Source organism: Dromiciops gliroides, chromosome 2 (genome assembly GCF_019393635.1).
Source record: "Dromiciops gliroides isolate mDroGli1 chromosome 2, mDroGli1.pri, whole genome shotgun sequence".
In the NCBI taxonomy this organism is placed as follows: Eukaryota; Metazoa; Chordata; class Mammalia; order Microbiotheria; family Microbiotheriidae; genus Dromiciops; species Dromiciops gliroides.
The window spans coordinates 431,805,891-431,819,155 of NC_057862.1; the positions used below are offsets into that span (position 1 = coordinate 431,805,891).

Consider the following 13,265-nt stretch of genomic DNA (forward strand, 5'->3'; position numbering starts at 1 on the left):
TTCCCTTTGGCCTCTGAAGCAAATGAAGTAATGCTGGAGGGCTTGACACCTGGGTGAGTGTGGCTAACTTGAACGGGCCTCTGGTTCTCTGTAAATCCGTGTCCATATCTCTGCCCCCAAATGTCTGCCTTCTTTTATACTTCTGATTCTCTTTGGCATAATTTCCCCCTTTAGCTTTAGCCAAGATGGATGGATTGGAGCCCTGGGAAACTATGGTTAATAAGGACAGAAACTACTCCACCATGCCAGCCACAGGAAGCAAAAAGAGCTTACCACTTCCTGCCTTCCTGGCCCTTGGGTCCTGCCACAGTGGCTGTGCTCCCAGCCCTTCAAAGAGGCCCCCAATGAGCAACCTAGAGTCATCCGAGTGGTGTTGGGGTATGGTAGAAAGAGTGCTAGGAATTCAGGACCTGGATTCAGAACCCAGCTCTGCAATTTCCTGCATGACTGAGATCCAAACATTTCCCTTCTTCAGCCTGGGTTTTTTTCTTTATTTTTCTTTTTCTTTTTTTTTTTTTTGGTGGGGCAATGAGGATTAAATGACTTGCCCAGGGTCAAACCTGAGATTTTAAATCTTTAAAATAAGACGGTTGAACTAAATGTCCTCTGAGGTTCCTTCCAGTTCCAAATGTGATTCCAGGAGCCAGACCTTCTATGGTTTGCTCATAGTTGTCTGCCAGGCCAAAAGATCACCTTCCTGCTTTCTACCTGCTCACTATGGTAAAGCCCACAGCTGCTGCCTCCCTTCAGGGGGAGGGCTAGGATCTGCCTGTCCAGGTCTCCAGTATTTCAACAAGGGTATGAAGGAAGGAGTGATAGGAGAGGGTATGTGAAACAATGAATGCCACTCAAAAGTGGAGAAATGACCAAAGCCCAGGAAAACAAGGCATGGAAAAAGTTATTCTTTGTGTCCTCTCCTTCTCTACAGAGAACCAGAGCCTGGAGAAAAGTTGGGAAAATGCCCCTCTCTTTCTACAGTGCAGAGGTGGGGGTCTATGGTTGTGGAACACTGCATATACTACTGTCTAATGTAGCACATCCGCCACGCCCTCTACCAGCCAGTCACTGTTATCACACTGTCCCAGCAGAGCCTTGGAAAAAACTAAATCTCAGTGCTATGATCACTCAAGCAGGGATTGATACTGAGGACAAGCATTTATGCTTGATTGCTGAACTGTTTACCAATGTCTTTACTCTGTCTCTATCCCTCTCAGTCTCAGTCTCTGTTTGTCTATCTGAACATAATGGTGCAGGACTGAGTGTAGACACCCAATCAGATTAGCCTATTGTAGTGTAGAACTCCTAAATTTAAGTGATCTACCAGCTGCAGCTTCCCCAATAGCAGAAATTCCAGCTGTGTACCAACCACCACTGGTGATTTGTTTCTCTCTCTCTCTCTCTCTCTCTCTTTTTTTTTTTTTTGGTGAGGCAATTGGGGTTAAGTGACTTGCCTAGGGTCACACAGCTAGTAAGTGTCAAGTGTCTGAGGCCGCATTTGAACTCAGGTCCTCCTGAATCCAGGGCGGGTGCTCTATCCACTGCGCCACCTAGCTGCCCCTTGTTTCTCAAATAATACCAGTGGAAGGGACCTTCCCCTAGTACCTTCAGAGGCCCTGAAGGTGGTGTAAGCATGCATGGAGAATATACCTTCTTACCAACCCTGATTTTGTGACCGTGCTCTTCAGAATAAGGCTGGTCTCTTCTCCTTGAACTCTCTTGGTTGAATCTGGCCCTCTCAATATCCCTTATTTAATATAATGACTGGACAGGGCCTCAAAGCTTACCACTTTGCCCTGAAACTGGGCTGGCTAGTGTCAGCTCCACCAGTGCAACAGCCACTAGCTTGGCCATCTAGTCACAGCATTCCATCCCAATAGGCAGATGGAAAAGTCAAACCAAAGTGCTAGTGGCCTGCTAAGAAAGGGCTCTAACTCCTACCCACTCACCTCCCTGGCAATTTGCCCACCAATTATCTTCTCTTAAGGTAATTTATAAGTAATACATCCTCTTCCAACCTCCCCTCCATACTTATATCCATAGTCTCTACAGAGCATGAAAGTGGGTTCAATATGGAAAATGCCCCATGCCACTGATTACCCTCACCCCTGGGTCCTGCTTCTGTGGCTGGGACATGTAAAAGGGCACAAGATCTCACCCCTGGTACCTTCAGGCAGCCACATACGCTTCCCTAGTGCTGTCCAGGGCTCACCATACATGCCTCCCACAAGTTGGCTAGAATTAGTCTGCCCTCCATGGCTACTGCCTCTGTTTTACTAACTGCCTCCCAGAAGCCACCATTCCCCTACCCCCAAAAGACCCTATGAGCCACCTGCCTTCCCAGACCTTCAGCAACCATCAGCCCAGCAGGAAGCCAGGGCTCCAAACCTCAGTTCCACTTCCAGTGCCCCTGCTCAGGTTGGGAATCCCTCCCCCACCTCTTTCGGGGTGGGGTGGAGTTTACCACTTCCTGCCCTGACAGCCCAAGTCCTGCTTCTGTGATTATACCCTTAGAGACAACGCTGGGCTCCATTTTTGGCACCCATATTCATACCCTCTCTTTGTCCCCCAGACCATGTAGCAGACCAGAATTTCCCTCACTTAACATCCTAAAGGCAGCAATCCTAGGCCCTGCCGTTTGGCACTTGGCTCCCTGCTAGCCTGATCATCTCTCCCAGTGACATTACCACTGTTGCTGAGCTGGAGCCTCACCTCCCAGGCCTGCTTTCCTGCTTTGCACCTTATCCCCAGAGGCTGCTAGAATAGTTAAATGGCAATATCAAAGACTGTTTCAGCCAGTTAAGGACAGATACTAATCCCTGCCGGCAGACCAATTGTCTCCATAGGGCTTTGGGAGAAGGGAGGAGAGGGATGCCTACTTCCTACACTTGTCTTCTATGCCCTTTGAAGGGAAGCCAAGGCTCTGACCTTATCACCTGCATACCTCCTAGAAGCCCCTCAGAAATTCCCTAAATTAACATCTCAGGAGATCAGTCCAGCTGCCATCTGGCTGCACACCAGGCTAGCCACATCATGGGTAGCTACATGCTTGGTCCCAGCTGTTCTGTTGGCTTCTGAATGGCACAAACAGTCCTATAGAAAAGCAAGAACTACCCCTGTACACCAACCTTACTGCTAATCTACCTACCAATTTATTAGCTAATAAAAATTCTTATTGAACAGCTCCTCCTTCTCCCCAATTCCCTAGAGAAGGATGTGGGAGATGGGTGGGGAGGAAGCAAGGGGGAGAGAGAGAGAGAGAGAGAGAGAGAGAGAGAGAGAGAGAGAGAGAGAGAGAGAGAGAGAGAGAGAGAGAGAGAGAATTTGTTGATTTCCTATCTGCTCTTCCTAGACTTTGCAATTTCTTTGAAAGGAGTCTGGGGTTCCACCTGGACACCTATACTCACCTTCACCAGATTCTGAAACCTCTACCAATTAACATACAAAGAAAAGTGGTCTAGGTTTCTGCATTTTCAGCCCCCAGCCCCACCACTCTTTTCCTGTACCACCAGTCAATCACCACCAATCACCAACCACCACCTAGCCCTGACCACCTAAGATTATCTATGCCACACCGCCCCCCCCACCAAAGTATTTTGCTCTTGCTCACTAAGAGCTATCAAGACCTGTCTGTTCTTTACCTTGATAACTGCCCACTCCCCACCCCTCATCACCAACCCACTGCTAATAACTACCTGTCCTTCACTATTGTGCCACAAAAATACCCTGACATTTTGAGCTTCTCCAGACCACCGTTATGTATGGCTGCTGCCACCTCCCTTGCCCTCCCCCTCAATTGCTACCTTGGGGAAAAAATAAGTGCCAGTTTCTTAGTCTCTTTCCTAGTTTTTCCATACCTGTTCCACATATCCTACCCCTTCTAAACTAAATTATTGGCTGGGCTGCTCACTCTTCCACTGAAGACAATGACTACCATCTTCCTCACATAATTCCAGATTTAGGGCATCTGAGCAAATATTTCAGGGGATGAATAGCTGAGAAGAAGGGCATTTGTAATGGAGGATATACAATAAAGTTGCTTTAAAACTGAACTTGTTTTTAGAATACGTGAAATATCCCTGTATCCCGAGGAAGCCTAACTTGACCATCTTTCTGCCCTAAAAAGCCCTAACCAGAACATCTCATAGTTAATGTACAAAACCCATTTCCCTAGAGGGAAGGAAAAGTGTCCTTTTTTGAGTCCCAATCTGCCTCCTCACCTTTGGCCTCTTGCCAAAGAAGAGATACAGTGGATTGTCGAAGACCAGTGATAGATAGACTGGTCCAGAGACCAAGAGAGAGCATGTCTGGTATGTCATCTGGGACCTTCATGATGATGTAGCTGCATTTAGCTTTACAAATCTGCAAGGTCTTACTTTGAGATGAATTCCTCCCGGGGAAGAAGGAATAGGGGAGGATTCTGGGTCATAATTTATGAGTCTGAAGAGAAAAGCTCTGAGTTCCTTCAGAAATTATCAGCCTTTCAAGATTAGGTGTTTCATCAGCCTCCCAGTTTCCCCTTCCACCCCTGATATCGAAAGTGTTTCACCTTCTGGTCTTGGCCAGACCCCCGTGGTAGGTGACTTGGGGGCCCACATCAGCAGCACATGCCAATTTTTCTCTCCGTGTTTCCTAAAGAGAAACAAGGGCAATTCCAGATGGAAGAAAATGGGTTCTGGACATTTCTCCAGATCACTCCGAGCACTGTCTTGTTTCCTTGAGACATTTTTGATCCCCATTTTCCACTTAGCTTGGTCCTAGAGAGCGTGAATGAACTGGACCTAAGGGTTTGTATGAAGACTTGCTTGTTAACTGTATGTCTCAGGCTTGCTCAGCCACATGGCTCAGTAAATGGGCTCCCTCCACCAGATCATTTCTCAGCAGTCCTCACAGGCTGGCCAAGTGTGAGGGGAGGGGTCTGAGCTATCAAAGAAGGCTTTCCCCACTGGGGAGGGGGCTTGGGAGCAGCTTTGGAATGTTCTAGTGAACAAAGTTCCATTCATTTGAATGTTCTTGTCCTTCACTATTGCTTGGCCATTCATTGTCCCACCAGAACATCATCACAGTGTGTTTACATTCATGGCTTGTGTTTCAGTTGGAGTATTCAGATGAATTATTTAATAAGAAAATTATCATTCTTTGCTCTTCCCCAATGGGATTTGAAAATATTTGCTATGTGTTTTTTTTTCTATCTTAGGGGCAGGATCTCCCCCTAATTTTCTACCAAGATAATGATTCCTAATTTCATAATGGAAAGCTGATTTTATATTCAGGGCAAAAATCAGCCTTGTAGGTAGCTTTTTGGAGATGTACCAGTTTGTTCTATAAAGTAAAATGTGCCAACGTTAGATACCTGGGGAAGGAGATGTGGGCCATGCCTTCAACCAATCAACAAGCATTTCTTAAGTACCTACTGTGTGCCAGGCACTGTATTAAATGCTAGAGTTACAAAGACAAAAATACAACAATCCCTGTCCTCAAGAAGCTCACATTCTATAAAATTCGGGGAATTTACAGTTCAAATGGGAAGACACACACACAAAGAAACGGCTCTAGTAGAGTGCTGCATCACCGCATTAGAGTGATAGAGATACATAATGTCAAGGCTGTAGAATAGAAAGGCAAAATCTTGTGAGACTTAATGATGATCTTGGGAGTGCATTGGATAGACGGACAAACAGACAGAGAGATAGAGAGATAGACAGATGTTATTCAGTTGTGCCCACATTTTTCTGACCTAAATTTGGAGTTTTCTTGTTAAAGATACTGAAGTGGGGGGCAGCTAGGTGGCACAGTGGATAAAGGACCAGCCCTGGATTCAGGAGGACCTGAGTTCAAATCCGGCCTCAGACACTTGATACTTACTAGTTGTGTGACCCCTGGACAAGTCACTTAACCCTCATTGCTGCTCTCCCCCCACCAAAGATACTCTAGTGGTTTGCTATTTCCTTCTCCAGATCATTTTACAGATGAGAAAATTGAGTCAAACAAGGTTAAGAGACTTGCCTAGGGTCACACAGCTAGTAAGTGTCAAGTGTCTGAGGCTGGATTTGAACTCAGGTCTTCCTGACTCCAGGCCTGGTATTCTATCCACTGCACTACCCAGCTACCCCTAGATGGATAGATACATATGTATGGAGGTACTTACATACATATATAAATATGTATATATCCCAAAAAACCCTGGAAAAAGACATCGATAGCTACATATAAATTATGTATGTGTGTATATATGTATATGTGTATCTACACATATACATACATATACATGCATATATATACACACATACACTTATCTATCTGGATTTTGTAAGAACATTATTTCTATAATACTCTTTTTCCTTGTTAAAGTGCTGTGACATATACTGTTGCACGCTATGAGGACTCTTTAAGTAAGACAGCTATTATCCTTGTTTTATAGATGAGGCAACAAAGATCTCAGAAAATTAAGTGCCCAAGGTCACTTAACATACTAGTAGCCACAGAGTGAGCATTTGGATCTAGATCTCCAGCTCTGAGTTCTGGGCTTTTCTCAGTGTACCGTTCTCTCTTGATCCGATGGAATGGAAGATACAGCTCCCTTAATGTACCCTAAGTGGACCAGGTATGGGCTGTCAGTTGGACCACATTGGTATTCCAGAGTATACTCATCACTGGATGGCCATTTCTCTGGGACAAAGGTCCGAATTGAACTGTGACCTGTGCTTTTTGTCTATTTGCCCTAATGAAAGAAATTCTGGGTTTCTTTGTGCCTGGTCCTAGCTGGGAACTGCTGAGTACAGGGTGGGCCAAAAGTCATGAAGGGGTTTCAATATTTAATAAGTCCTTAATTTTGTTGTTTATAATTTACAGTACCATAGTATCACATATAGTATATATGGGGAATGAATTTACATTACTTGTAAAAAATCAAATTCGTAAATGGCAAAAATATCAAACCTCATAAATGGTAAAATTAATAAAGAAAAAACCAATTTTCAAAAAGTTATTAAAACATCATGACTTTTAGCCCACTCTGTTTTGTCTTTATCTTGGTAATGGGCTAATCTCTGGAAAACTCCTGCCCTTGTATGTAGGAATGTTGGCAATGACTATTCTCCTCCTCACCACAACCTATAACACATTGATCACATGGAAAAATAGTCAAGGTTCCACTTTCTTTTCTACCTTTGAAGCTCAGGTACCAGCAAGGTCAGAGAGAAGTTAAGGGTGGGTATACTTGTTCTTTGGACTGGCAATACATAAACAGGTTGTTTAGATGGAATTTTAGCTGTTTGGCTTCTGGTTTCTGGTTGAGTTCCTTTTCACCAATCTAGAGACATTATTGAATGTAGATGGCTACCTCTGATCTGACAAAAAGCATGCTTTTCTAAATGTAAAAGTTCTCTGTGATTTGTTCATTCAATGCATGGCTTAGTTGATTAGAGCATGACATTGATGGACTCATAGTTATAGGCTGAATCCCTAAATGGTCCACTTGGCTTGGCCCTGTTCCTTAGCCCATATGGGATTGAGGCCCTAACCCTAGCCTTGTCAACATCCATTATTGATAACTGAATGTCCAAGCAAAACACCAAAAATGATTCAATGCAGCCTATGTCCATCATTGGGATCTCTGATTCAAAGATTATGTCCAGTTGATGATGAGTCAATTGTATCCTCCTGAAAAATGGAAAAATGTCACCTTTTCATAATCTTTCCCAAGCCCTACTTTCCCCCCTAACTCTTTCATTTCTATTGCTGGAATGACCAACCATTCTCAGTTACCCAGACTTGAAATTATGAGTCACAGTACTTAGAGCTCAGAGAGAATTTAGATATCACAGGATTTCATGTCTCAGAACATGTTAGTAGTCTGGTGAAGCCCATAGACCCCTTCTCAGAATATTGGTTTTAGTTGTATAAAATAAAATTCTCAAGACTACAAAGGAAACCACCATATTGAAATATAGTTACTAACATACACACACACACATATTTTAAAAGTTCACAGGTGCCAGGTTAAGGACCTCTGGTTTAGCCAAACTTGTCTCATTTTTATAGCTGGGAAAATGAAGCCCAGAAAGTGGAAGTGGAAAGTGGAAACCCAAAGTTATTCAAATAGTAAAGAGCAGAGCTGGCATTTGAACTCAAATCTCCTCTAACTCTAGATTAAAGTGTTTCCCTTTTCCCACCCACTATGTTGTCTGACACAGTTGAAAAGGCAATGACTTTAAGTTTAGGTTTAACCCCAAATATGTTCTTTATTATCTATATGACTGTGGGCCATTTACTTCCCAACTTTGGGCCTCAGTTTCTCTTTTCTTATACAAATCAACTAGATCAGAAGTATCAAACTCAAATAGAAATAGATCCCTACAAGGCATATTGACTTAGAAAGCCACTAATTAGTATCATCTACATTGTGTTTTTATTTTGTTAAACACTCCACAAGTATATTTTAATCTGGTTCACAGCTCTGAACTATACACCTCTGGGCTAGATGGCTCTAAAGCCCCCTTCAGCTGTAAATCTAAGATCTTAAGAGCTGTCTTAGACTATTTTCCCTCTCATGCTCACAAGCAATCAGTTGCCAAGTTCAAGTCTACCTTCTCAGTACATCACCTCTTTCTATTCTCACTGGTCTCCCAGATAATGACTAGACACACGCCTCACCCCATATACAATAGCAAAGAAAACAGCAACACTTGATAGAGTCTCAGACTTGCTGTCACATAACATTACATATTAAGGGCCTGGACCCCATTTCTATGAGGTTGGGAATCTCCTGCCCTGTCACTACCATGTCCACCTCCTTTTGGCCAGCTCTGACCAATTATTGGAGACAAGGTAATCTTAAAAATAACTTTGTGTGTGTGTGTGTGTGTGTGTGTGTGTGTGTGTGTGTGTTTTTAAACTACAGAAACTGCAGTTTGGGAGATTGGTAAGTAATAACAATGGCCTGAGTCTCTGACGGTTGCATTGCAGTCCTTTATGGACAGTCTGTATGCTTCACTACAGGACACATTGGGGTGGCAGGCCTAGTGTGTGTTAGCACAGATTTTCAGCCATGATTATTGGGAGGTAGACTGTCAACTGGCTTGGAGAATGGTCTCCTTAATTATATTCTAGGAGATGATGCACACTACCATACATACATATGCACAAATGCACATCATACAATCATCCATGAAATGAAGTGGTATGTATGTAATCCTACAGGGTGCTAATTTTTTTTTTCCTATTTGCCTTCATAATGCAGCCAGTGGCACTGACTTAGTCACGTGGTTGCACCCCCTCCACACGTTTGGCCAGTTCTTTCCTTAGATCCACACCATGCAGCTGGGCAGCAGAGGGGGTAGGCCTGGACAATCCTTGGAGGACAATTGAGAGGTGTCTCTGTTCTGAAGTGGGGCTGCTCTGGGCCCTGTGGTTGTCCTGACCATCTGAACTGAAATACTTGTCTCTCTTGTCCATTTAGTTCCCAGGGGCCAAAAAACTAGCAGCTAGTTATAAACCAGACTGCAGGATCCCTCGAGTCTGCTTTGGCAGCCCCCAGCTCCAATCCCAAGGTCCATGCCTCAGTGAGAAGAGAACTATATGCCTCAAGCCATGTGTGGACGGGGAAGTGATGTCTGTCAGCGGGCTGGGGCTGAGTGACAAAGGCTCCGCTCCTGGTGGGCCATCAAACCAGTTCTGCCAACGAGCTGTTGCAGGCTGACCCGCCATGGGCTGGATCTTCAGGGCGGAGGTCCTAGGCCGTTTTCATCGGTGACGACCCCAGCTCAGCCCACCACTGCCCTCTCGCGCCTTGATTCTCCACCCGCCAGCTCTCCCTCCAGCAAGTTGGAAAAAATGCAGCCCCAGCCCAGACTGGAAGCAGAGGCGTGCTTTGCCTGGCCTGACCCGAGCACGGTTTCTCCCGGGCAGGTGTAGGAATGAGAGCGCCGGGTGGCAGAAGCCTGGGGGGGGGGGGGCAATGCCCTGGAGCTCATCTATAACAATAGCTGGGGGGAGGGGTTGGGGGGGTGTGTTTCCTGCAACTAGCCCGGGAGTGGGCGCGCCAGCCCCTGGCCAGCAAATCTGCCGGCTTCCCCCACCGCTGAAGCAAAGGTAGGCTGAGTGGTAAGCCTGTAGTGTTCCCCGGTTCAGACCCACCCGGCACAAGCACGCAAGGCACAGACAGGCACAACACAGCCCGCAGCCCAGCGGCGGCCGCCCAGCCAGCCTGGCTTTGCTTTGTCTTCCTTCCCCCGATCTCCCGCCCCCTTTTACCCCGAGGGGTAAAGGAGAGCCAAGAACACGTGCGAAAGAGGCTTTCTTTTTCGAGGAGGTGACTAGAGAACCGAGCGCTGGGGAGGGGAAGGCAGGGCAGGGCGGGCCGGAGGAGATCGTGGAGCTAGATTGGGGCACCACCGAGCCTCACTTGTGTACAGAGAAAGTTGGCCAGTTGAGGCTGGAAGAGGGGTGTCCCAGGGGGGCTACCTAAGCTGCTGTTGGCCTGGGTGACCGCGAGTGGGGGGCGGGGAAGCAGAGAGGCTGGCAGGAACTGGGGAAGGGGTCCTTACCTGGAATAAAGTCTCTTGGTGGCTGAATTCTGGACCTCATCACTGCTCAGGCAAGCCATGAATTACCGAGAAGAGACAGTCCCTTCGGGGTGCGGGCACCCTGTCGGCGGCGGCAGCATGAAAAGGCGACCAAACCCCAGAGAGGCAGCCCGAGGGAGAAAGGCTAGTGGGGCGCTGCGCCCCAGCAGCCTCCCACGGCCAGCAGACTGATAGCGAGCTAGAACGATGTCAGCAGCGGCCGAGGCGGCAGCGGCTAGGAAGTGATGTATAGGCAAATAAAGTCTGGGGCAGGCCCCTCCCTCGCCCTCCTGCCCCCCGCCCCCCGACCGTGATGTCATACTCGTACACTGGGGAAGGGGGGACGGAGCTGACTTTGCTTTTTGGTGACCTGCGACAGCCGCCCCCCCAATGCCTTCGCTTGGTGTGGTTTGCTCTGGAGTTGCCCAAAAGCAGAAGACACCCACCCGGCTGGCTCCTTAGGCATTGACGCCTGCCTTTGGGAACGGGGGACAAGGGGACTCTGAGGAGAGGGACTCCCTCGAGTCTTTTCTGACAGGGACAGGAATGAAAACATTTCTGGTGAATTGAGAACTTCATCAAAAGGAAGCCTTCTTGGTGTTGTAAAGAGAAGCAAATTGTGAGGGCTTGGCACCCAGGCATCCTGGTCATAATAATAATAATAATAACAACAACAACAACCACAACAACTCACATTTCTATAGCAAGGCTTCATCAAGACAACTCTGGGGGTCAGGGAGAGAGAGCAAGTGTATTCATTTTCATCTTACAGATGAAGAAACTAAGTCTCAGAAAGCTTAAGTGATTTGCTCTTGGTTACAGAGATGGAAAGCTTTGAAGCTAGGACTTGAATGCAAGATTCCTGAGACTTAAGTCCAATGCTCTTTCCATGATATATATCATAGCACTTACTGATTTCACTAACTTCCAGGGCAGACTTGCTTGCTAGCTTCCCTCCCTCCATTCAGAGGGAAAGGGAATTTCTAAGACCCTCCCTAGAAAAAGCCAGTGCATTGACCTGTAATACCAAGAATGGAGGATTCACAATTAACTGGGCAATAAAAATGCATGACAACAACATGAGGAATTCCCTAAGGAATTGCTTGCCAACCAATGGGTGACATTAGCTGTGGTTCTAACATGTGTTTCTTGGTGGCATACTAGTCCAGAGAGAGAGTGGTGGCATACAAATATAGGAATGTGAAGTTTAGCCTACATCTAGGCTGTATTACTAGAGTCAGCATTTCCAGTGAATCATTTAAGTGGACAGCGTTTTAGAGGCAGCATATTTTTAAAAATCTCAGCTTGAATTCTCTGGCCCTCAAAATATCCTCTCCCTCCTCTGATATCCACATCTATCCCTCCTCGGGAAGGCAGTGTATGCTTAGGAAGAACCCAACTGACTTGAAAAGCAACCATAAATACATGTAATTAGGAAGGCAAATGGGGGGGGGTGTGCAGGTCAGGCATGCATATTCAAACCAAACCAACTTTTGTATCATCTGGACTATTGCTACTTCAACACATTTTAAGCCTGTGGCCATAGTCACACTTAGCCACACCCTCAGCATGATCCTAGATTTGATAGAAACTGGGCTTCAGCAGCTGAGGCAGAAAATGGAAAAAAAAAATCAAAGAGGACATCTCAGGCCTGAGTGCGTTTGTTTTTCCTGCAGAGGAAATTAGGTAGGAGAATGAGAACCAGCTGTGCTTCACTGCCTGTTCCCCCAGCTCCCACTCTCATCCCCCCCCCCCCAAAAGAATAAAACCCACCAGAGACAGAAAATGCCTTGCTTCCAAGGGCCATGGCTGGCTGCTGGCTGGCAGGATGCAGACTGTGGGCAGCCAACAACATTGTTTCAGTCCTGGCTAAGGGAAAAGCAAAGGCAAATGATACGGGGAGAAAGAAGGCTATCCCTTGTATGTGGTTCCTTGCCCATCTAGTTGCATTCCACAACTCCTTCGGCTCAGGGAGCAGACTTGGAAATCATTTTTAGTTTCCCCAACCACAAGGTCTGTGAAGCGTCTTGGGCCACAGTGCCTCAGACAGGAAAGCAGAAAGCCAGCAAGGATCCAGTGGGTGTGAGTTTCAATTCTGGCCCTCAAACAAAATTTGACAAAGTTCGATTCTCAGCAATTCCTTGAACCCTGTACCTACCCACAGGAGGGGGTGATATCTGGAGTCCAACACTGCCAGGACTTTCTGGGTAGAAGTAACCACTGAAGTGGGGAAACTTCTATACGGTTAGCAGGGCTCGTGGCCAGGTCACCAGGCCACAGGGCAGAATGCCTCTGTTGACTCCTTGCTCCTTTTCCTACCCGGGGGCAACACTTCCTGCACAGGTCACAGCGCCTGTGTATAAATGCCAAATTTCCCTGCTTAGGCAGGAACATCAGGGATTAGGAACTATACCTGTTTTTTTTTTTCTTCCTTACCATATAGTGATATAAGAAGAAAGGGTTATTTATGTAATTTTTCTTTGTAAGTGAAGTACTATATTAATCCAAAGTATTCTTCCTGACAACTAAATCTGGCTTTGGCTCTTATAAGAAAATTTCATGCTCAAAGCCAGACATTCTCATCAGGAATGAGACTGCTGGCAAACAGCAATGTGCAAAACTAGTATGGCAAGGCTGTCTTTACATCCAAAGGAGCAAATCTTTGTGAGGTAGAGGTGTAGCTAGGGTGAAGTGACTAGCCTT

At 46.2% G+C, this 13,265-nt stretch overlaps 1 protein-coding gene across 1 annotated transcript in view; it reads right to left on the bottom strand.

Moving 5' to 3' along the window:
* GPSM1 (G protein signaling modulator 1) overlaps positions 1-10,819 on the bottom strand; it is a 139,297-nt gene extending 128,478 nt beyond the window's left edge. The window contains 1 exon segment of the mRNA XM_043986814.1: positions 10,545-10,819. Within this exon segment, the coding sequence (XP_043842749.1) occupies positions 10,545-10,603 (59 nt within the window). The 5' untranslated portion in view covers positions 10,604-10,819.
* Positions 10,820-13,265: the final 2,446 nt, after the last annotated feature.